Raw genomic sequence first — 25881 nt, forward strand, 5'->3', positions numbered from 1 at the left:
TGGGATCGGTGCCACCGCAATACCGTTGGTCTTGGGGACTTTCTTCTTTTTCTGCTTGTCACGCTGTGCCTTCGGCGGTTCAGGCTGCATGGGCTTCACTTTGTCAGTCTCAGGGACAGACGACTACCGCGAGGCCCGACGACCAGGGACTGGCGGTTGTTTCGACCACTTGCGAGCGTCCGCTTTTCCACTGGTCGGAACTTGCGAAGGGAGGTCCCCAAGGGATCCCTTCCTGGCGAGAGCAGCCGAAGAAGTCTTACGCTACTCCGGCTGGGAAGGAGGAGCTGATGTCCCTGATGGTTGGGAGGGTGTTGCACCTGGAGAAGATGGAGCAGGAGCAACAGGGTGTGAAGTGCCCCCCACAAGCAAAGGGGCTGGTGGATGCTGACCGATCTTAGAGCCGATTCGTGATGACGGGAGAACCGTCGTTGCAGCAGCGGCGTAGGTTGACGTCATTGCCACAGGATGGAGCCGCTCATATTTCCGTCTAGCCTCGGGGTAGGTCAGCCGGTCCAAGGTCTTATATTCCATTATCTTCCGTTCTTTCTGCAATATCCTACAGTCCGGCGAGCAGGGGGAATGGTGTTCTCCGCAGTTAACACAGATAGGAGGCGGGGCACATGGAGTATCGGGATGTGAAGGACGTCCGCAATCCCGACACGTGATGCTGGACGTACAGCGAGATGACATGTGCCCGAACTTCCAGCATTTAAAACACCGCATCGGAGGAGTGATATATGGTTTCACATCGCAACGGTAAACCATCACCTTAACCTTTTCGGGTAAGACATCACCCTCAAAGGCCAAGATGAAGGCACCGGTGGCGACCTGATTATCCCTCGGACCCCGATGGACGCGCCGGACGAAGTGAACACCTCGTCGTTCGAGGTTGGCGCGTAATTCATCGTCGGACTGCAGAAGAAGATCCCGGTGGAATATAATACCCTGGACCATGTTCAGACTCTTATGCGGCGTGATGCTAACGGAAACATCCCCCAACTTGTCACAATTGAGCGACCTCCGTGACTGGGCAGAGGATGCCGTTTTTATCAACACCGATCCAGACCGCATCTTGGACAAGCCCTCCACCTCCCCGAACTTGTCTTCTAAATGTTCGACAAAGAACTGAGGCTTCACAGACACAAACGAGTCCCCGTCAGCTCTGGTACAGACGAGATACCGTGGCGAGTATCTTTCGCTCTCATTCACAGCCTTTCGTTCCTCCCATGGTGTGGCCAGGGAGGGGAACGATTTGGGGTCATACACATTAGCCTTAAAGTGAGCTTTGGAACGCTTAGAGACTGCTGACGGCTGGCCGCCAGCGAGAGATGATGTACCACGCTTCATTGCGGGTCATCCGCCCTGATGCCACCTACTCCGACCAAGGGCCCTCCCCACGGGCGCCACCCAGCCACAGCAAAGGCCACCTGGCAGGATGGCCATTGCCGGGAGTCCCGATGCCCCAGGGCGATGGGCATCTACTCCTTGGCATACGTGGGGAGTGAACGGCGCAGGCATCAGTAGAGCGATCCCTGTGTTGTCAGGGGGCTACAACCAAGAGGGTACATGGCGGCCCCACCACAACGGACTGGCTACCGTGCTGGATCTTAGGTGCAAAAATGGCCAAGGTCGTCGTCGCAGTTAAAAGAAACACTGCAGAGTGCAGCGTGGTAATCGCCCAAGAGATCGAAAACGAGCGGGACACCATTGCAACGACAAGAAAGACGGCTAAAGGTCTAATTGCACGACGGATACAGTGCACCATGTAAGGCGCCCTTCCCCAATTGGCTCGCTCTTCGGAATAATTTAGAAAGATGGAGGTCAAACCCGAGAGGGGACCATCACATAAGGCCGAAACATGTGAGACTCCTTTTAGTCGCCTCATACGACAGGCAGGAATACCGCGGGCCTATTCTAACCCCCGAACCCGCAGGGGGTAGCCATGATTACTGGAGCTACAATTATGAACATAACACGCACATTGATCTATGCACCCAACCAACCGGTGCAATTCATCATGAAAGAAAATCTCACTCTTTTGAAAAGCACATTAGACCCGACTTTGCTCGCCTCTTTGGACCGGATGCTGGCAGCTCAGGATGGACGTATAACTATGGAACATCTTTTTCAACAAGTGCATGAGTACCGTATTGAGCATAAGCAATGCTTACTAGTTATTGGATCATCAACCTGTATTTTTATCTTTGTCGTAGGATTAGTGTACCATCGGCTCAAGAGGAAGGTAGCCCAAATGCCGCCCCTTCCAACCTTTAACCTAAGGGTCCAGACAAAATCACTGAACAGTTCTGAGGCACTGCAGCAGAACGTTAAGTAATTTTTATGAACAAAGATTAGACTGAGGATAGAAGTGAATGAACACAGTGTGAATAGTGCATCAATCGTATTGTGAAGTGAACTGTAGTTGTTTTGACTTTTTGGTTGAATTCGGGGACGAATTCTTTTCGTACGAGGGGGGAATTGTAGAGGACAAGGGGTTATTTTTAGGAAATATGCTGCGAAATTGTGATTTAGTGTGTTTCAGTGCGCGATGCGCCAGCCTCACGGCAGACGGCGGACGAAGGCTGGCCAGCGCATTATGCAGGTGACAGTTTTGCAATGAGCGTCAGTATGTGTGTACGTGCGGGGCAGCCATCAACAGCCAGAACGCAGCATTAGCAGAATGAAGCAGGCGCGGGCCGCGTGTGGCGCGGTTGCATTAGCCAACTCATCGAGAACCTCCTAATAAACATGGCGCCGCATAACCGGCGCATTCAGCAGTGGTCTGCACTATTTAAGGGCATCAGAGGTGGGCGCCAGCATTCGGTTCGACCGATTGGGCGTTCGATCGCTGTTACATCATCATCATCAGTGACGCTGTCCCCGAGGATCGGCCAGCGGAGGGCGATGCCCGCTGCTGCATCGGCGACTCCCGGCGTCGTCATGAGCCGCCGGCACGCTAGGCCAGGCCTCGTGCTTCTAACATCCTACCGCCTGCGCAGCCACTGAACGAGTGCGGCGTCGTATTCCCCGGACTGCACGCATCAGCACGTCTCCACCACGAGCCGAGCGGTGGGGATGAGCTACCGGACAATGTATTGGGAGAACCAACAATAAAGAGGAAGATTGCTAAAAATAGCCACCTTCTTCTACCCAGCCACGCCTTACAACCCCGACCATGTCACCCGCTCCGGTCATCCTATAGTGTGAATTAGCTCTGAAGTATGACGTAGTATAAAAGCTTCACAACATTTTCAGCCTCGTTTACATGCTTATTGACAACTCAACACCTCAATTATATGATGATTTGGTATCTTTATTCATTCCTTTATTTATGTAGCAAGTATATTATTACTTTTTTACTAAATAACCTACTAATTTCTACAGAAAAATTTTTCTATAGAATAAATATAAGGAGGTGCCCAGAAGGGACACTTCTTGGCTTACTTTCAAATTTAGTTTTTCAATGTGTCCGGTATTTAATGCCATTAGGTAAGAGAGAGAATGTATTGGTAGTACCCTACTCTGGGCTAAAGCAACTTGTAATGAATAGTAATGAAGGACAATTTTTCCTCAAGTATTAATTATAGACTTCATGAATCCCTCTGAACATTGGATTATATTCAACATAATTTACAAGAGAAAAATATGTGCTGTAATAGTGTAACTAAAATACTTGACTCGTAAAAGAGTTCCCTACAAGATGGTAAGCATCACATACTATTCTTGTGGCACCCTTTGGTGCAATGAAAATTTCTTTCCTTAAAGATAAATAAAGTAAGGAAAATTCTAACAGAATACAAATATGGGTTAGGAATGCGAGACACGGGCACTGGAGCCAGTGACTTCAAGTGGGTGCATGAAGATGATGTCATGGACTGTGAGGGGGTGACAAGGCAGAGGAAGGGGGACTGTTGGGTGAAGAGTATGGGTGCAGTGAGTTAGCACAGATTGAGGCATTATGGGAATGAAGAATGTGTTGCAAGGATAACCCCGTCTACATAGTTCAGAAAAGCTAGTGCTGGAGGGAATGATTTAGATGGCACAGATTGTAGCACAGCTCTTGAACTCTGGTATGTTGTGCTCAGAAGCATTTTATGCCACTAAGTGATCAGCTCTATTCTTGGCCACAATTTGGCAGAGGCCATTCATTCTAATGGTTAGCTGCTTGGTGGTCTGGCATACAAAAAAAGCTGTTTTGAAAAAACATGCAGCAGAACTGTTAATGTGGGACAACTAATTCGCAGGTGGCTCTGGCTCTTATGGGATAGGCTAAGTCTTTGACAGGACTAGAGTAGAACGTGCTGGGCACATGAATCGCGTAGGTCTTGCACCGGTGTCTTCCACCTTGATATGACTCCTACAGCAAGGAGCTGAGAGTGGCATAGGGATGGACATGGAAGTTGCATAGGTTGGGTGGGTGGCGGACTACCACCTTAAGAGTGGTATGAAGGAATGATGACAGATACTCGAAGCCCTGATGAAGGACTTGGTCCAGTTGGTCCTACGAGCGTGAGGAGGATGGTGCTCCTTAGCATCTGATTCTGGGATAGGGAGGGTGGAGAATTACTGTGTGTCCATCATTGGAAAGATGGTTATTGGATCTCAGCTGTTCAGTACAGAATGTCAAATTAAACACCCTTCAGCCATCTAAATTTGTAAATTGTTATTTTATTGAGCTATTAGTTTCAGTGATATATTACGCCATCTTCAGGCCCATAACCGAGGTTGGAATCTTCCTACAAGTCAGTCAGAGGGCCTGAATATGGTGTAATATACAGCCGAAACTGGTAGTCCAATAAAATAACAATTTGGAAATTTAGATGGCTGAATGGTGTTCGATTCAACATACTGTGAAGGATTACTGTCTAGTGAGGATATGTCACAAGAAATCTGTTTGTGGACTACTTGTGACAGGGGGAGGGGTATTAGTGCCTGACTGTGAAGGCCTCTGAAACCTTCACAGACAGGCAATACCACCCTCCCACCTCCCTACTCCCACCCCCAACCCGAAATCTAGTCCGCAAACAATTTCTTGTTCCTCATCCTCACGCTACCCTATACTCATGCCACCCCCTCGCAAGATTCAGCTGCAAAGGCAACTCCCCTCATCACTCCATACCACCTTGGAATGGAGAAACTGAACCATGTATTTTGCCAGGGCTTTGACTATCTTATAATCACACCTGAATAGGAAGGACACCATAGGCACGATTCTTCCCATCTCTCCTAAAATGGTATTCCACTACCCACCAACCTACGCATTCTGGTCCATCCCTATGCTACTTCCACTTCCAAGCCCTTTCCACAGGGGTCTCATCCATGTGGAAGAAACAGATGCAAGACAGTCCCCATTCATCCATCCAGCACGTCTTACTCTAGTTGTGTTAAGGGTATACGGAATGAGTTTTTCAATGAAAAAATCGATTTTTGGGTAAGTGCATTTTCAAAAAATTTACTCTCTCCCGTTTAATACCACGTATAAAATATTTGGATGACGTGAATAGAACTATTTTAAATAATTTTTTTAAATAATTTCAACACACGATGTTCCGCACCTTGTATATTAGACGTGAAATATACCTGATATAGACAGCCTTGCCAGAGATATAATTGAGCACAAGAGTTAGCTTTTCTGTTGGCTACACTGCTAGACAGTTGACAATAGATTCTGCACCATTTGTATTGTTTCCTTTGTGAGTACATCCATGTCATTGTTGTGAAAGTCGTATGCGGAGAAGTCATTGAGTTTTCTTTCCTTCAACATGCCAAGACCTAGTCTGAAGGTATTTAGAAAGCGTGTACATTGGCGCAAGAAAGTAAAGTGTACTAAAAATTCGTCTGATTCATCTTCATCAGTACCTGATGTCCTAGTAGCGACTAACCTCAACACTGGTAGTGATACATTGAGTGATGCTGCTGCCACAACACCGGAAGGTGCTTCAAGAAGAAAACTAGCTGGAATTGAAGAAGAATACAAAAAACTAAATGCTGGGACTACAAAATATGAGGTAATTAACGTCTCTTTATTATCAGACTTTTGGAGAACAATGTGTGCTGCAAACAATGTGGAAAATGTGGTGTTTCATTGAAAACAAACTTACATGTAGGACTTGCTTGTGAATTAAGAGTTGATGTGCAGTTATTGCAAACACAGTGTTACTTTCTTCAATTCCTCACATGTTACTGCAGATACAGGTAAACTATATGGTATAAACATTAGACTGGTTTATGGATTACGGTGTATAGGAAAGGGCAGGGCTGCAGGTGCCATGTTGTGTGGTGTGATGAATCTCCCTCCTCCACCTTCAAAATTTAACAAACACATAATTGCAATAGGCTCTGCTGTAGAAGATGTGGCACAGGAAAACATGAAAGATGCTGTTGAGGAAGGAGTTGTTGAAAATAATAATAGCAGAGACTTGTCCATAGCTTTTGATGGAAGCTGGCAGAAGAGAGGCCACACATCTCTGAATGGTGTAGTAACAGCTACAAGTGTGGACACTGGTAAGGTAGTTGATGTGGCAATACTTTCCAAGCATTGCAGATGCAAGGAGAAAATGAAAACTAAACATGAAGAGGAGTGCATGGCAAATTACTATGGGTCAAGTGGTGGTATGGAAGTTGCTGGTGTAAGAAGTATTTATCAACGCTCAGTAAAATGGTACAACGTTAGATACATGAATTATCTAGGAGATGGTGACTCAAAGGCTTTCAAAGAAATTGAGGAACTGAGACCCTATGGTAACGATGTGAAAATTTCCAAACTGGAGTGTGTTGGCCATGTTCAGAAAAGGATGGGATCAAGACTTCGACAGCTCGAGGCTAGCATGAAAGGCAAGAAATTGAGCGATGGAAAAACTTTAGATGGGAAAAATAGACTGACAGATGCTACAATAGATCATATTCAGAAGTGCTATGGTCTAGCAATAAGACAGAATACAGCAGATGCAGAATTAATGAGAAGAGCAGTCTGGGCTCTGTTTTTTCATACAGCTTCAAACAATGAGAATCCCCAACATGGGCTATGTCCAAAAGGGGACGATAGTTGGTGCAAGTACAACAGAGGCAAGGTAACTAAGAAACAATACAATCACCCTCATCACCTGCCACCTGCCATAATGGATGAAATAAAACCAATATTCCGAGACCTCACAGATATTAGTCTACTAAAGAAATGTCTTCATGGCCGGACTCAAAATCCAAATGAGTGTGTGAACCATGTGATATGGGATAGACTACCTAAAACTGTGTTTGTGGGTATAAACACACTTCACTTTGGCGTTTATGATGCTGTTTCATCATTCAATCAGGGCAATATAACAAAGTGCAAAGTTCTGCAGAAGCTGGGCCTCTGTGTAGGACTACGAACTGCCGCAGCTATGCTTTGTTTGGACAAGGAACGGCTCAGGTCTTCAGATAATGCCTTAAAAGTATATTCAAAGATGGCTAGACAGCATAGCAGAGCCATCAAGAGGAAGCTGTTGGACGATTCTGATGATACAAGCTATGGAGCAGGCTTGTACTGAAGTAAAAACTTTGAAGCTAATTTCCGGTAACTTTAGTTTTTTTGTGTATAAGGTACATTTTCTCAGGGCCTATTTACAGTAGAAAGATGAAATTTTCTGTAGTTGTTCCTTAAGACCTTCTAATATATCTGAATTAAAAGATATGTGGAATTATTTTGTATTAATGGATGTAAATTTTAAAATACTTGTTAAAATGTATAACTTTTTTTAACATTTACAAAAAATAAAATATCTGAAAAACTATACATTGTTTTTTCGAAATTAATAATTCAGCATAAAAGCAGAACATATCTCTGCGTTCTGTGAAAAAATCAAGAGTATCGTCCAAATAACAAATGAGAAAATGTTCCTAACTTTAAGCTCAATTTAACATTTTAAGCATAGGGCATTCCGTATACCCTTAAAGGCTTATCCTGTCCCATCAGGGCAGGGCCACCTGTGAACTCAAGTCATGCTGTATTAACAGTTCTGCTTCATTTTTTCTCAAAACAACATTTTATGTGTGCATGACAACCAACCAGCTACCCATTAGAATGAATGGCCACTGCCAACCTGTGGCCAAGAAAAGGGTTGACCACCTAGTGACAGAAAATGCTGCCAAGTACAGCATACTTGAATTCAACAGCTGTACTGTAACCAGTGTCATCTAGATCATTCCTTGCAGCACCAGCTTTTCTGAACTATGTACAGATAGGGGTTATCCTTGTAACGTATTCTTTGTTCCTATAAACTACCTGGCCACAATTTCCACTAACCTATCTCACCCACACCCTCCACCCATCAGACTCCCCTTCCTCTGTCCTGTTGCCCCTCCCAGCCCATATCATCGTATTCATGTGCCACACAATCAACCAGCTCTGCTGCTCATGTGTCGCAGTCCTCCTGCCCATATTCCTGTCCTGCACACACTTGCTGCCTCCCTCAGAGACACCAGCTATCCCTTCCCTCCCCACCCCTCCTCCTGGGTCTTGCCCTTTTCTCCTTCCACTCATCCCATTCCAAATAACCTCACCCGTATCCATCTATTGAACTGCAGTAACAGCACGGTGTGTTCAGCCGGCACAACGTAGCAGCACAGGTGTGTGTGTGTGTGTGTGTGTGTGTGTGTGTGTGTGTGTGTACGAGGTGCGACAATAAAGTAATGAGACAGATTTTTTTTGCAAGATGTGGCAACCCTGCAGGCTTGTGTAGGCACAATATCTTTGACCTTGGTCTGTAAGCTGCTTCTAAGTCCAAGCGGCACATCGATGCAACTGCTCAGTCGTGAGTTGTGCTGTAATAAGTTAACATGTGTTTGTGTCTCTCGTCACAGAAATGGAACCACATAATATTGCACAATGGTATGCCACTTCTTTTTGCATTAAATTGGGTGAAAATGCGACAACAACTTACGTAAGCTTCAGAAGGCTTTTGGAGAGGTGGTTACATCAAGTGCTCAAGTTTTTTGTTGGTATAAAATGTTTAGTGAAGGAAGAATGAATGTTGAAGATGAAGACCGCAGTGGACGACCATCAACCTCACGGACGGATGTCAACGTGGCCAGGGTGCATGAACTCGTACGCTATGATCAAAGATTATCCGTGAAAATGATTGCAGAAGAACTGAACATCAATCGAGAAACAGTTCATCTAATAATAACTGAGTATCTTGGTATGAGAAAGATTTGCGCAAAAATGGTCCCCAAAAATCTCACACCACAACAGCGAGAAACACTGAAAAATGTGGCAGCTGATCTGTTAAAGAAAATGGAAATCAATCCAGAATTGTCGAGCCGTGTTATCACTGGTAATGAAAGCTGGTATTTTCAGTACAATCCAGAGAAAAAACGCCAAAGTTCGGAATGGTGCTCAAAGGGATCACCCAGACCAAAAAAAGCTCACATGTCAAAGTCAAAAGTGAAATGCATGCTTGTGTGATTCTTTGATTCCAAGGGAATTATTTATAAAGAGTAGGTGCCTCCTGGACAAACAGTTAACCAATATTACCACAAAGAAATTTTAGAAAGACTTCGTAAAAGAGTTCTTCGTTTCCGTGCCAACATTGCTGATAATGGGATTTTGCATCAAGATAATGCACCATCCCATACTGCTCTGTCAGTACCTCAAAACAAATTTCAGTAATACCACAGCCACCTTATTCACCTGATATCGCTCTGTGAGACTTTTTTCTATTTCCAAGAGTCAAAATGGCAGTCAAGGGACACCATTTTCAAAGAACACAGGATGTCCAAAAAGCTTCAAAGAGGGTCTTGGACGATATTACAGAAGATAAGTTCCAGAAATGTTACCATCAATGGCAGAAGCACTGGAAAAAGTGTGTGCAATCAGAAGGGAACTACTTTGAAGGAGACAACACTAAACTTAGACTAAAACGGTTGTTGTTGTTGTGGTCTTCAGTCCTCAGACTGGTTTGATGCAGCTCTCCATGCTACTCTATCCTGTGCAAGCTTTTTCATCTCCCAGTACCTATTGCAACCTACATCCTTCTGAATCTGCTTAGTGTATTCATCTCTTGGTCTCCCTCTACGATTTTTACCCTCCACGCTGCCCTCCAATACTAAATTGGTGATCCCTTGATGCCTCAGAACATGTCCTACCAACCGATCCCTTCTTCTGGTCAAGTTGTGCCACAAACTTCTCTTCACCCCAATCCTATTCAATACTTCCTCATTAGTTATGTGATCTACCCATCTAATCTTCAGCATTCTTCTGTAGCACCACATTTCGAAAGCTTCTATTCTCTTCTTGTCCAAACTATTTATCGTCCATGTTTCACTTCCATACATGGCCACACTCCATACAAATACTTTCAGAAATGACTTCCTGACACTTAAATCAATACTGGATGTTAACAAATTTCTCTTCTTCAGAAACGCTTTCCTTGCCATTGCCAGCCTACATTTTATATCCTCTCTACTTCGACCATCATCAGTTATTTTGCTCCCCAAATAGCAAAACTCCTTTACTACTTTAAGTGCCTCATTTCCTAATCTAATTCCCTCAGCATCACCCGACTTAATTAGACTACATTCCATTATCCTTGTTTTGCTTTTGTTGATGTTCATCTTATATCCTCCTTTCAAGACACTGTCCATTCCATTCAACTGCTCTTCCAAGTCCTTTGCTGTCTCTGACAGAATTACAATGTCATCGGCGAACCTCAAAGTTTTTATTTCTTCTCCATGAATTTTAATACCTACCCCGAATTTTTCTTTTGTTTCCTTTACTGCTTGCTCAATATACAGATTGAACAACATCGGGGAGAGGCTACAACCCTGTCTTACTCCCTTCCCAACCACTGCTTCCCTTTCATGTCCCTCGACTCTTATAACTGCCATCTGGTTTCTGTACAAATTGTAAATAGCCTTTCGCTCCCTGTATTTTACCCCTGCCACCTTCAGAATTTGAAAGAGAGTATTCCAGTCAACATTGTCAAAAGCTTTCTCTAAGTCTACAAATGCTAGAAACGTAGGTTTGCCTTTCCTTAATCTTTCTTCTAAGATAAGTCGTAAGGTCAGTATTGCCTCACGTGTTCCAGTGTTTCTACGGAATCCAAACTGATCTTCCCCGAGGTTGGCTTCTACTAGTTTTTCCATTCGTCTGTAAAGAATTCGTGTTAGTATTTTGCAGCTGTGGCTTATTAAACTGATTGTTCGGTAATTTTCACATCTGTCAACACCTGCTTTCTTTGGGATTGGAATTATTATATTCTTCTTGAAGTCTGAGGGTATTTCGCCTGTTTCATACATCTTGCTCACCAGATGGTAGAGTTTTGTCAGGACTGGCTCTCCCACGGCCGTCAGTAGTTCCAATGGAATATTGTCTACTCCGGGAGCCTTGTTTCGACTCAGGTCTTTCAGTGCTCTGTCAAACTCTTCACGCAGTATCGTATCTCCCATTTCATCTTCATCTACATCCTCTTCCATTTCCATAATATTGTCCTCAAGTACATCGCCCTTGTATAGACCCTCTATATACTCCTTCCACCTTTCTGCTTTCCCTTCTTTGCTTAGAACTGGGTTTCCATCTGAGCTCTTGATATTCATACAAGTCGTTCTCTTATCTCCAAAGGTCTCTTTAATTTTCCTGTAGGCGGTATCTATCTTACCCCTAGTGAGATAGGCCTCTACATCCTTACATTTGTCCTCTAGCCATCCCTGTTTAGCCATTTTGCACTTCCTGTCGATCTCGTTTTTGAGACGTTTGTATTCCTTTTTGCCTGTTTCACTTACCGCATTTTTATATTTTCTCCTTTCATCAATTAAATTCAATATTTCTTCTGTTACCCAAGGATTTCTACTAGCCCTCGTCTTTTTACCTACTTGATCCTCTGCTGCCTTCACTACTTCATCCCTCAAAGCTACCCATTCTTCTTCTACTGTATTTATTTCCCCTATTCCTGTCAATTGCTCCCTTATGCTCTCCCTGAATCTCTGTACAACCTCTGGTTCTTTCAGTTTATCCAGGTCCCATCTCCTTAAATTCCCACCTTTTTGCAGTTTCTTCAGTTTTAATCTACAGGTCATAACCAATAGATTGTGGTCAGAGTCCACATCTGCCCCTGGAAATGTCTTACAATTTAAAACCTGGTTCCTAAATCTCTGTCTTACCATTATATAATCTATCTGATACCTTTTAGTATCTCCAGGGTTCTTCCATGTATACAACCTTCTTTCATGATTCTTAAACCAAGTGTTAGTTATGATTATGTTGTGCTCTGTGCAAAATTCTACCAGGCGGCTTCCTCTTTCATTTCTGTCCCCCAATCCATATTCACCTACTATGTTTCCTTCTCTCCCTTTTCCTACACTCGAATTCCAGTCACCCATGACTATTAAATTTTCGTCTCCCTTCACAATCTGAATAATTTCTTTTATTTCATCATACATTTCTTCAATTTCTTCGTCATCTGCAGAGCTAGTTGGCATATAAACTTGTACTACTGTAGTAGGTGTGGGCTTCGTATCTATCTTGGCCACAATAATGCGTTCACTATGCTGTTTGTAGTAGCTTACCCGCATTCCTATTTTCCTATTCATTATTAAACCTACTCCTGCATTACCCCTATTTGATTTTGTGTTTATAACCCTGTAGTCACCTGACCAGAAGTCTTGTTCCTCCTGCCACCGAACTTCACTAATTCCCACTATATCTAACTTCAACCTATCCATTTCCCTTTTTAAATTTTCTAACCTACCTGCCCGATTAAGGGATCTGACATTCCACGCTCCGATCCGTAGAACGCCAGTTTTCTTTCTCCTGATAACGACATCCTCTTGAGTAGTCCCCGCCCGGAGATCCGAATGGGGGACTATTTTACCTCCGGAATATTTTACCCAAGAGGACGCCATCATCATGTAATCATACAGTAAAGCTGCATGCCCTCGGGAAAAATTACGGCTGTAGTTTCCCCTTGCTTTCAGCCGTTCGCAGTACCAGCACAGCAAGGCCGTTTTGGTTATTGTTACAAGGCCAGATCAGTCAATCATCCAGACTGTTGCCCTTGCAACTACTGAAAAGGCTGCTGCCCCTCTTCAGGAACCACACGTTTGTCTGGCCTCTCAACAGATACCCCTCCGTTGTGGTTGCACCTACGGTACGGCTATCTGTATCGCTGAGGCACGCAAGCCTCCCCACCATCGGCAAGGTCCATGGTTCATGGGGGGACTAAAACGGTAAGCAACATTTTTGTCCACGTCAGTCTCATTACTTTATTGTTGCACCTCTTATGTATGTGTCTCATCGGATCACAGAAATTAAGCAGTCGGGCTGGGCTAGCACTTGGATGAGAGACCATCTGGTCTGCCAAGTGCTGTTGGCAGGCACGATGCACTCACCCCTTGTGAGGCAAACTGAGGAGCTACATGGCAGACAAGTAGTGGCTCTGGTCTCGTAAAATAGCATACAGCTGGAAGAGTGGTGTGCTGACTGCATGCCCCTCCATATCCACATCCAGTGACACGTGTGGGCTGATGATGACACGGCGGGTAATCGGTACTGTTGGGCGTCCCTAGCCTGTTCGGTTGGAGTTTAATTAAAATGTTCAAATGTGTGTGAATTCCTAAGGGACCAAAATGTTGAGGTCCCTAGTCTTACACACTACTTAAACTAACTTATGCTAACAACAACATATACATCCATGCCCGAGGGAGGACTCGAACCTCTGACGGGAGGGGACATGCAGTCCGTGACACCACGCCCCAAACCACGCGGCCACTCCGCGCAGCTGGAGTTTAATTTTACGTTGACAATTCAAAACTTTTCTTACAGATAAGTTACCACCAAACACAAACAACTCAAAAATGTTTTGCACTACTCGCATACCTGCAAATACATGTACATCTCAATTCATGGGGAGCGGCAAATAAAAAACAGTAAGCGCTGTGAAATGGAGATACACGCAGGCTGTTCAAAAATGCAAACATGACTGACCTATCTTCCTTCTGAACCCATGGGACTCCATCCATGATACATGCATTGGTACCTGATTGCCTCCACACTCCTCTACAATGATCATCAGACATCAGACAAATTCACCACTCGTCAGTGAAGAGTTTAAACTCCACAGTCCTCTTACCCACAATTTTTGTGCACCAGTGTGTTGGAAGTTTCTAACATTGTTTGTAACTAGTGCTTAAGTAAAACTGATTGCATGGAGATAGTTCTGTACAGTCTGGAGTAAACTAATCCCCTGCCCCCTGTTGCCTCCAAAAAGCTAACACACGTTCTTGTCAGATTCTCCTCCAAGTAACTATACGAGCCTTAACTTGTAAAAAGCAATCATGGGCTGGTACAATTGACTCAGGCGACCACTAAGAGGCAGATCATTGCTTTGTGTCTCAGAATAGTTGTTGAATGTACAGATAGTGTTGATGTGATGTACGCCAATTTCCTATGCAACTTCCCATGCCGACAATCCTCCTTGCCAAGTGACAATGCATGCAAGGTCTACGTTTGAAATGAATCCTGTGAGATGTGTACACAGCATATGCAAGCCACATTTCTCCGCTCATGATTACATGCTCAGCGTGTTTTAGCTGAGTCAATTGGATTTAATAAGAGGATAATGTACATAACTTTTCCTTCTGGTTATATCTTCAAAGATATCTACATCTACATGGATACTCTACAAATCACATTTAAGTGCCTGGCACAGGGTTCATCGAACCACCTTCACAATTCTCTATTATTCCAATCTCTTACAGCGTGCAGGAAGAATGAACACCTATATCTTTCCGTATGAGCTCTGATTTCCCTTATTTTATCTTTGTGATCGTTCCTCCCTATGTAAGTTGGTGTCAACAAAATATTTTCACATTCAGAGGAGAAAGTTGGTGATTGGAATTTCGTGAGAAGATTCCGTCGCAATGAAAAACGCCTTTCTTTTAATGATGTCCATCCCAAATCCTGTATCATTTCTGTGACACTCTCTCCCATATTTCACCATAATACAAAACATGCTGCCGTTCTTTGAACTTTTTCAATGTACTCCGTCAGTCCTATCTGGTAAGAATCCCACACTGCTCAACAGTATTCTAAAAGAGGACGGACAAGCGTAGTGTAGGCAGTCTCCTTAGTAGGTCTGTTACATTTTCTAAGTGTCCTGCCAATGAAACACAGTCTATGGTTAGCCTTCCCCACAACATTTTCTATGTGTTCCTTCCAATTTAAATTGTTTGCAATTGTAATTCCTAGGTATTTAGTTGAATTTACGGCTTCTAGATTAGATTGATTTATCGTGTAACTGAAGTTTAACGCGTTCTTTTTAGCACTCGCACTTTTCGTTACTTAAGGTCAACTGCCACTTTTTGCACCATTTCAATATTGCTTCTAAATTGTTTTGCAGTTTGTTTTGATCTTCTGATGACTTTATTAGTCGATAAACGACAGCATCATCTGCAAACAACGAAGACGGCTGCTCAGATTGTCTCCCAAATCATTTATATAGATAAGGAACAGCAAAGGGCCTATAACACTACCTTGGGGAACGCCAGAAATCACTTCTGTTTTACTCGATGACTTTCCGTCAATTACAACGAACTGTGACCTCTCTGACAGGAAATCACAGATCCAGTCACATAACTGAGACGATATTCCATAAGCACGCAATTTCACTACGAGCCGCTTGTGTGGTGCAGTGTCAAAAGCCTTCCGGAAATCCAGAAATACGGAATCGATCTAAAATCCCTTGTCAATAGCACTCAGCACTTCATGTGAATAAAGAGCTAGTTGTGTTTCACAAGAACGATGTTTTCTAAACCCATGTTGACTGTGTGTCAATAGACTGTTTTCTTTGAGGTAATTCACTATGTTCGAGCACAATATATGTTATCAAATCCTTCTGCATATCAACGTTAATGATATGGGCCTGTAATTTAGTGGATTACTCCAACTACCTCTCTTGAATATTGGTGTGGCCTGTGCAACTTTCCAGTCTTGGGTACGGATCTTTCGTCGAGTGAACGGTTGTATACTATTCTTGAAATCGAATGGATAATTGTGTACAAATTTAATCAGGAACTAATTGGACTGAGTGACTGGTGTTGGAATTACCCATTTCTTAAGGGTTTGCTTTATCTGCACTGCACAGGTGGCTGTACATAGCAATTTTCTGTGATTCAAACAATATTGGACTAGATGCTTCCAGACAATAAAATGCAAAATATGCAAGTCATGAAGGTGGTGCAAAATATTTTATAAGCATTTTACATGGAAACAAACAGTACCACAGTTTTCTAAATTGCCTTAGTAGTGAAGCAAGGCAAGAAAATTAGGGATTTTTATGTTATAATGAGAAGCACTATCACTGTGTCAGTAATAGGTTTCTATTTAGCATGCTACAATTTCATATACTTCTGGTTTGAATTACAAACAATCCAGCTTCAGCTCTATCTTTCTTAACAGTAATTCATAAATTTAGGAGCTAAGCAAGCTCCATACATCAAAAGCTCTGAAGGAAGATTGAGTGCAATCCAAAACTAATACTATTCTAACAGATACTGAAATCCCTATTTGCTACATATCTATTGTTATTTAGTAGTTTGTTTGCATTGAACCAGTAAGGGTTCTTGCACTAAACTGATGATTCATTTACATTTATAAGCTGTGTGTTGATGATACCTGTTTTGAAGTGAACTGCAGGTTACTAATTGGTAGGCCACAAATACAAAATATGGGAATACACGTTTCCACAAAAATGAAACTAGGAGCAGATGAAAGTAAAATAGAAATAATAATGCTAGTAAAAGAGCGTAGTAATACATTAATAAGGGCCATGGAACTAATATCTAGCTACTTTTGAATTATATAAATACCATCTTAATATTAGCAATATGGCTGAGAAACAAAAATGAGACACTGTGCTAAGAAACCACAATAGGTAAAAAGTATGAAAAGAAAATGATGTGTGAGAGTTCACACATATTCAGGCCGTAAGTAGACAGTTAAGAAATGGGTAATTCCAACACCAGTCACCCAGTCCATTTAGTTCCTGATTAAATTTGAACACAATTATCCATTCCAGTTCAAGAATAGTACTGATATCCTTGAAGGAAAAGTTATCTACATTACCCTCTTATTAAATCCAGTTGACTCAGCCAAACATTTAACATTTAATAATCTTGATAATGAGCCCAAAAAATTAAATTTGCAAGAGAGAGCAGAAGTGTTTTTGTGTGTACAAATTGGGTCTTCTCAGTAATCTTTTCTCCAAAAACAGGTTATGAACTGGATGCAGAGAGAGAGAGAGAGAGAGAGAGAGAGAGAGAGAGAGAGAGAGAGAATTTATCACCATAGAGTTCATAATGATTATGGTCTTTATAAGGTAACAATTTAACTATCAACCTTAGGGCAGAGCACTAACTTAGTTGAAAAATATATTCATGCATAATTCACATGAACTTATATGGGAGAAGCATTTGTAACAAACAGTATGGTCAAACAGAAATATAACTTCTCCCTTCCTAGATACAAGCAAAGTGTCTTAACCATCTATTATATATGCCAGAATAGTTGTTTAATGGAAACTGACACTAATTTAAAGACAGCCCAGTCACAGATTTAAACAACATTACGCCACACTTTCCTAATTTGTGACTACACACGAGCAGTGCAAACAACCTCGACAGATCAAATGCAAACAGTAAGTGAACTTTTAAAAAATTGAAACTAATTTTTCATTTAAATTCAAAACAATTATCGAAGTTCAAGAGTTATCTGGAAAGCAACTCACTACTGCACAGAAATGTATGTGTTATATTTTCTAATCTCTTCTGAACAACAGGTTGCAAAGATACAGCAATCAGTGGATCGGTTGCATACAGCAGTCAGGTTAGTTGTCAACTACTTCTGTATGACTGTCCTGGTACCATTTTTGGTTTTGAGTGTCATTCTCCACTAATTAAATGTATGGATCAACAAAGTTTTACACATCCCACTGAAAGTTAAGGAAAACTGTAACACTGAAGTCATATTTTCACAAGAGGATTTTGTTATGCACTAGTTAAAATCCAGCCAATAGGGCAAAGCAGTTATTTCTTACACAACTGAAATTTTCAATTTATTCTTAGCCAGAACCAACAAACATATTTTGCTAAGAATGTGCAAATCCTCAGTTAGTCTTAATCAAGACATTTTAGAATAATGCGGAAATATCACAAATAATACTATTCTCAATAAGAACATACCAAAAATTAATACAAGTTGTTTATTTGCTAAATAATTTGACTGCAAGCAAAATATTGGCATTGTTACACAATTACAGAGAATAGAAACTAATGTTTCAATCACAGATATACTTACCACACCAGGTATGGCTGTATGTAAACTCATAAGCGGTGGGGGCATTCCCTGTTGTGGAGGTCCCATTTTGAATTTGCTAGGCCTCCCAACCTGATGTGGTAACTGTTCCATTCCTTGGACGTGGAGCTGTATTAGCTCCTCAATCTTCTGTATAGCCACTGCAAATTTAAAACATCAAATTCAGTATGTATATTAATATTTACAATGGCATAGCCGAAATAATTCTCATAGAATGAAATGATTACACACTTAAGTGCCTGTGGTGTGACAGAGACTGACAGCCAACTGGTAATATTATAAAATATTCTTTTCTTTCCTCCACAAACATAACTCCTTGAAAAGGCAAATGCCAGGACGGTTCCTTTGAAAGGAATACAGTACATCTTTCTGCCACCTGAGATTGGGCTCTGTCTCTAAACACTTTGTTACTGACAGGAAGTTAAACCTCAATCTTCTTTCCTTCCTTCCACAAGCAGAATCATCTACATAACACTCTGTCTGTCTCTAGTTTGGCCATAGAAGAATGTGAATTACAATCCGTCAAGCAATTTAAAAGAACATAAAATTAAATACTATTTTTACCATTTAATTACCATAAGTTTGTGAATAACAAGAGAATGAATAATGCACTGGGTTCAGCTGTCACCAATGACCAAATATCAGCGATTGGCATAAAATTGAAATTGGATCCTTCTATCTACCATCTGATTCACCTCTTGAAGTAGTCTAAAACTTTAGAGAAAATCTCAGTTCGCTTGTATATAGGTTACCCAATCATGCTGTAATCATTGGTACACACTTTAATCAGCCAACAATCAATTACGAAAATTACAGTTTTGTTATTGGCAGGCATGACAAGACACCCTGTGAAACATTACTAAATGCCTTCTCTGAAAACTACTTAGAATAAATATTTCTCAACCCCATTCACGATTAAAATACATTAGATCCTACAGAAACAAAGAGACCTGACCTCTTCGATGACATCCACATCGAAACTGGTACCAGTGACCACAAGGTATTACCCAAGAACAGAAGGCCAACTAAAACAAGCAGAAAGATATATATGTACAACAAACTAGATAAAAAAGCAGCGCAGGACACGAGCATGTAGGGAAACTATGGATCAAGTTTATAAGGATAGTTGACTGTGCACTGGATAGATATGAACCAAGTACGAGAGCAGTTCAATAAGTAATGCAACACTTTTTTTTTCTCGGCCAATTTTGGTTGAAAAAACCGGAAATTTCTTGTAGAATATTTTCAAACATTCCCGCTTCGTCTCGTATAGTTTCATTGACTTCCGACAGGTGGCAGCGCTGTACGGAGCTGTTAAAATGGCGTCTGTAACGGATGTGCGTTGCAAACAACGGGCAGTGATCGAGTTTCTTTTGGCGGAAAACCAGGGCATCTCAGATATTCACAGGCGCTTGCAGAATGTCTACGGTGATCTGGCAGTGGACAAAAGCACGGTGAGTCGTTAGGCAAAGCGTGTGTCATCATCGCCGCAAGGTCAAGCAAGACTGTCTGATCTCCCGCGTGCGGGCCGGCCGTGCACAGCTGTGACTCCTGCAATGGCGGAGCGTGTGAACACACTCGTTCGAGATGATCGACGGATCACCATCAAACAACTCAGTGCTCAACTTGACATCTCTGTTGGTAGTGCTGTCACAATTGTTCACCAGTTGGGATATTCAAAGGTTTGTTCCCGCTGGGTCCCTCGTTGTCTAACCAAACACCATAAAGAGCAAAGGAGAACCATCTGTGCGGAATTGCTTGCTCATCATGTGGCTGAGGGTGACAATTTCTTGTCAAAGATTGTTACAGGCGATGAAACATGGGTTCATCACTTCGAACCTGAAACAAAACGGCAATCAATGGAGTGGCGCCACACCCACTCCCCTACCAAGAAAAAGTTTAAAGCCATACCCTCGACCGGTAAAGTCATGGTTACAGTCTTCTGGGACACTGAAGGGGTTATTCTGTTCAATGTCCTTCCCCATGGTCAAACGATCAACTCTGAAGTGTATTGTGCTACTCTTCAGAAATTGAAGAAATGACTTCAGCGTGTTCATAGGCACAAAAATCTGAACGAACTTCTCCTTCTTCATGACAACGCAAGACCTCACACAAGTCTTCGCACCCGAGAGGAGCTCACAAAACTTCAGTGGACTGTTCTTCCTCATGCACCCTACAGCCCCGATCTCGCACCGTCGGATTTCCATATGTTTGGCCCAATGAAGGACGCAATCCGTGGGAGGCACTACGCGGATGATGAAGAAGTTATTGATGCAGTACGACGTTGGCTCCGACATCGACCAGTGGAATGGTACCGTGCAGGCATACAGGCCCTCATTTCAAGGTGGCGTAAGGCCGTAGCATTGAATGGAGATTACGCTGAAAAATAGTGTTGTGTAGCTAAAAGATTGGGGAATAACCTGGTGTATTTCAATGCTGAATAAAACAACCCCTGTTTCAGAAAAAAAATGTGTTGCATTACTTATTGAACTGCCCTCGTAGAATAGTTGATAACGGGAGGGACCCTTCGTGGTTTACTATCACTATAAAGACACCTCCAAAGAGACAGAGACAACTGCATAACAGGTGTAAAACACAAGCATAAGGCTATAGACAGAGAGATGCTAAATTGAACAAGTTTGGCTGTCAACAGAGCAATGCATGAAGCTTTCAATGATTGACTACAATAGCAGATTATTGTAAAATGATCTTTCATAAAACCCAAAGAAATTCTGGTCATATGTAAAGGCTAATAGTTGCACCAAAGGTACCATCCAGCCACTCGTAGACGAGACAGGAACTGAAATTGAGAATAGCAAAGCAAAAGCAGAAATGCTTAACCCCATTTCCAAACTTTCCTTTACAAAGAAGGACCTAGGAGAGTAGTTACTCCAATTTAATCCTTGTACCTTTGAAAAGATAGCTGTAGTAAGTGTTAGCATCAGTGCCATTGAGAAACAGATAAAGGACCATGGACATGTTTGTGCGCATGACAGCAAGGTCTTTAGCACCCGCACAAAAACAGATCAAGACGAGTGTCAGTAAAATACACAAAGCAGGAAGATGAAACAGCATGTAAAACACAGGTAACAAAAGTTCGAAAACCATGTGTGTACGCACCCAGAACCATGGAATGAAGTACTGCATCGGTAGCAAAACATTAACGACACAGGAAGAAAGTGGTATAAGGAGCTAAAACAATATAGCTGATGGAAGTGGCTGGCTGACCACAAGAATAAAAAAAGGAGAAGCCAGCCACTCTGCAACACACTAAAACTCCCAGCTTAAAAGTTTAGGCCAGAGTCCAAACACATCACAAAACTTTAAAACCTCAGTCACACTCATCTCATCATCAGCTAAAATAGAGGACAGATCCCCACCAATATTTGCTTCTGCCCTTGCATCATGATAATATGCACTCCGTTAAAATATAGCAGATAGAGACATGCATGCCACAAGCATCACAAAACAGGGGATCCTCTTGCCGCAGTAAAAAGCTAAATGTGAGAGGGCAGTGCCCAATTCCAACACGCATCACGGTCACCTCATTCTGCCTGAGCAACTGACAGGAGGAATGACATGGCCGGGAAGTTGACTTTACCAACCCCAGCTTATTGGCTGTCCCTGCCAGCCATTCCTCATCCCACAACTGCGTGCACTTCCTGTGTAGTGCAGAAAAGACAGCCTGCAAGGGACACTGTGCCACATCCTGACCTCTGCAGGTCTCCATGGCAGCCCAATCGGCCTGTTCATTTCGCCATATACTTACATGACCTGGCACCCAGCAGAGTAACACCTGCTTACCCAGCCACTGGAGCAAGTACAGTCGGTCATATATCAGCTGGGTACAGGTTCTGTAGTGATTGTAAGGCACTAAGGGAATCGGAGCAAATGAGAAACCGTTTGCCCTGAATACAATGCATCTGGTCCTGTGCCTTCAGGATTGTGTAGAGCTCCGCTGAGAAAACGGTATACTCGTCAGGAAGGAGAATCCTGGTGACATGGTCGGGGAACACAACAGAGCAGCCAAGGGAGTTACCTTGTTTGGAGCCATCACTGTACACTACTGTGAAAGCATGATGCATATCTAAAATGTTAAAAAACAGAGATTGAAATGTAAAATCTGATCTTTCTTAAAACTTGTCAAGTCTAAAATAAGTCTGGGCCTTTCGGGAAGACAAGGTGGACATCGGCTACCACCACGAAGTAAAACATGAAGACCAGCCACAACCATCTCTAGAAGGCAATCCTGTGCACGAATCCGAAAGGGCCTCATTGCCTGCTGCCTTGATAGGCAAGTGTGCATGGTATGGACAGTGTTTTATAAGCCTGGCGCACTGTAAGTAGCTGTCGCACGATGTGAAGTGGTGGTTCACTAGCCTCTGCACAGAGATGTGCTATCGGGCTTGTTCTGAATGCCCCAGTGTCCAACCGAATCCCTTCATGGTGCACCATGTCCAAAATCTTTAAATAAGAGGGTCTCGCAGACCCATACACCTCCACCAATAATCGAGCCGAGATTACACAAATGCCCTGTAAAAGTGGAGCATGCAAGTCCTGTCTACTCCCCATGTACTGTCACTAAGACATTTCGAAATACTTAAAAGTAAGGACAGTGTCCCTCATCTCCAACTCAGGAAAGTTTAAAATGGAACAAGAATGGTTCAAAGAACACACACAGACTTCTAGTTGGAAAATTTAAAACCACTCTTCGCACCCATTCATCCAAAGGTCGAGGAGTTAGTTGCAACTGACATGTAGTCATTGTGAGGCTTGAAGAAGAGCAAAACACAGAGAAGTCATCCACAAACAAAGAACACTGGATAGGATTTTTCACTATGGACAAAATGCTATTAAAACGCTACCTTGAGGGACACCATTCTCCTGCTCAAAGTGATCATACGGGACATCACCAACTCGATATCTAAAATATCGTTGTGAAAGGAAGGACTCAATAAAATTGGGAAGACAACCATGAAAACCCCATTTGTGAAGCTGCTCCAGGGTAAAATGCTGCCAAGTAGTATCATAGGCCTTCTTGATGTCAAAAAATATACCTAGAGTGATGTCAGCATAGGAAAGCCTGTTGTCTGTTGTAGCTGCCTCCAGGAGGGCAAGGTTATCAAACATGGAGCGATACCTCCTGAACCCACACCGAAAGTGACTAAGGAGGTGTCTGGATTCTAACACCCAGACAAGGTGGCAGTTGACCATCTGCTCCAAGGTCTTTCCCACGTAGCCAGTGAGGGCAACACTACAGTAACTACTTGGGCATATATGGTCTCTCTCCCAGGTTTTAAAAGAAGAATTAAAATTGCCTCTCGCCACGAGTCAGAAAATTGACCTGATTCCCAAATCACATTAAAAATGTGCGAGAAGGATTTCTTTATATTGCCTAGTGAGGTGCCACAGCATACTGTATGGATCCTGTCATGACTAGGGGATGTGTCACGAGCCGCTTACAATGCAGAATCCAGCTCCCACATAAAAACGGGCAGTTGTAATCTTCATCAGTCAAAACTACACCTCTCAGCAACCGCTCTTTGGCGCTGGAAACCTAAATCCTGACTGGCTGTTGCAGTAACTGTGGCAAAGTACACAGCCATAGTCTGGCCAATGTCTCGCGGGTTGGTTTGAAGAGTGCCGTTCTGCATTACAGCAGCCATGGGGCACTTGCTTCCTCTCCCAGAAATTCTCCTGATTGTCTTAACAACGGAACTTTTGGTGGAACGATTAATGGTGTTCAGGAACTGTTACTATGGTCTCTTCTTGCTCACTTGAATAATTTGACGGCACTTCGCCTTCGCAACCCGAAAGGCTGCAAGATTCTCTGCAGTTGGCTGACACTTGATCCTACGCAGAGCCGCACGCCTGGTCCTGATTGCAGAGTGGCATTCAGCACACCACCAAGGGAAAGGTTGCCTCTTCTGTTGTCCCATTGACTGTGGAATGGATGCTGCAGCGGCGTGATGGATCATTTTGGTAACACGATCCACCCATGCCTCGACACTCGCACAATGTTTGAACTGAGCCAACTGGCTATAAAGTGTCCAGTTGGCTCTACCGAGCACCCATTGTAGCATTTTTCTTTCATGTTCCACCCCCATCTGGCAGGTGAAACCAGATCGGGAAGCAATCACTTCCATGCAAGTCATCGACCACTTCCCATTGAGCAGTGTGAGCAAGAGCTGTAGAGCAAAGCAAGAGATCAATGTCAGTTGCTGTGCAGAATGAGTGCTCTGTCCTGCATTTAGCAAGTATGCACATGATGACACTAGAAGCCTCTCAATTGCTCTACCCCTGGGGCTGGTAGTTGCTGAGCACTAAGCACATTGTGTACATTAAAATCAACACTGAGTATGAAGGGGCACAGGAGCTGCGTAATAAGGTCAGTGATGACCTCTTCATCAAGTGCATCGTGTGGGGACAAGTAAAGGGAACATACTGTTAACAGATGACGCACGTGCAGAGACATAGCAAGTGCTTGTAAAGTCACCGTAAGTGAGAGCGGCGAGGAGTGGTAGTCAGAACTCACGAAATTACCTATGCCTCCTCTAGCTCTCTCTCCACTCAGATCATCCATTTTGTAGAGTACATAGCCTCACAGCTCAGGGGTGTACGACTGATGAAAATGAGTCTCTTTGAGACACAGACACAGTGGTCCTCCACATGCGTCCTGAACCCTTGTAAGTTCCACTGGAGGATGGGAGCCATTTCATCAATGTAGTTTTAATTTACCCCTATCACTACACCACGGAGGTGCAATACTTGTAGAGTGATTGGGAGTGGAGGGGGTTCCTGGATCCAAAGCATCTAATTCCATTATGTCCTCCTCAACAGCCAGATGTGAAAGATTAATGTCTCATGACGCTTGGGACAGCTTTTGACTCAAATGTTGTGAACCTTTCCCTGCATCCTGTCCCTTCGAGGATGAGGGGGAACAGGAGTGTTGATAGGCACTCTGCTTGTCGTGTGCCTTCTTGACACTCACTACGGAACTGTTGCTGGTCTTTTCTGTGGCGGTTGCTCGGATTGCTTTATCCTTACTCGTTTTGCCTTGGCAGGAACACATGCACGTACAGGTGCTGGAGGTGGATGGTTGTGCACTGGACGATGTCTGCATCGAGGCGTCAACCTTAGGAACGGGTTTCTGCACCATGGAAGCATAAGAAGTGATAAAGAGGGGAGGTTTCGTTGCCTTATATTCCTTTTTGGCTTCAGTACGGGGGATCCACTTGGTAACTTTTAGCTATGAATTTTTCATTCCTCTGCAAAAACGGGGCAGCCTCAGCTCCAGACTGGGTGGCTCCTAGTGCAGTTAACACAGATTGCTGGACATGGACAGTCAATCCCAGCTTCTTGGGCTGACTTTCCACATTTTGCACGTCGCTTCACCCCCACAACTCAGTGTTGTGTGACCAAAATGCTGGCATTTGTAGCTCTGCATAGGGGTAGGTACATAAGGCCTAACCCTAAGTTGGAGAAAACCTGCCATGATGTAGTCAGGCTAGGTTGGTGAATTAAAGGTCAGAAAGAAG

The 25881-nt window shown here is 43.2% G+C and overlaps 1 protein-coding gene across 7 annotated transcripts in view; it reads right to left on the minus strand.

Annotated features, from left to right (window-relative positions):
* The window catches only part of LOC124805382 (transcription factor SPT20 homolog), a 309909-nt gene that overhangs the window by 193294 nt on the left and 90734 nt on the right, over window positions 1-25881 (minus strand). For all 7 annotated transcript variants that reach the window (XR_007017452.1, XM_047265939.1, XM_047265940.1 and 4 more), the window contains one exon: window positions 18326-18483. Coding sequence is in view for 6 of the 7 variants with exons in the window: in XM_047265939.1 (XP_047121895.1) it covers window positions 18326-18483 (158 nt within the window). In the remaining variant the exon portion in view is untranslated. The remainder of the gene's footprint in view (window positions 1-18325; window positions 18484-25881) is intronic.

Source organism: Schistocerca piceifrons, chromosome 7 (assembly GCF_021461385.2).
Source record: "Schistocerca piceifrons isolate TAMUIC-IGC-003096 chromosome 7, iqSchPice1.1, whole genome shotgun sequence".
NCBI lineage: Eukaryota > Metazoa > Arthropoda > Insecta > Orthoptera > Acrididae > Schistocerca > Schistocerca piceifrons.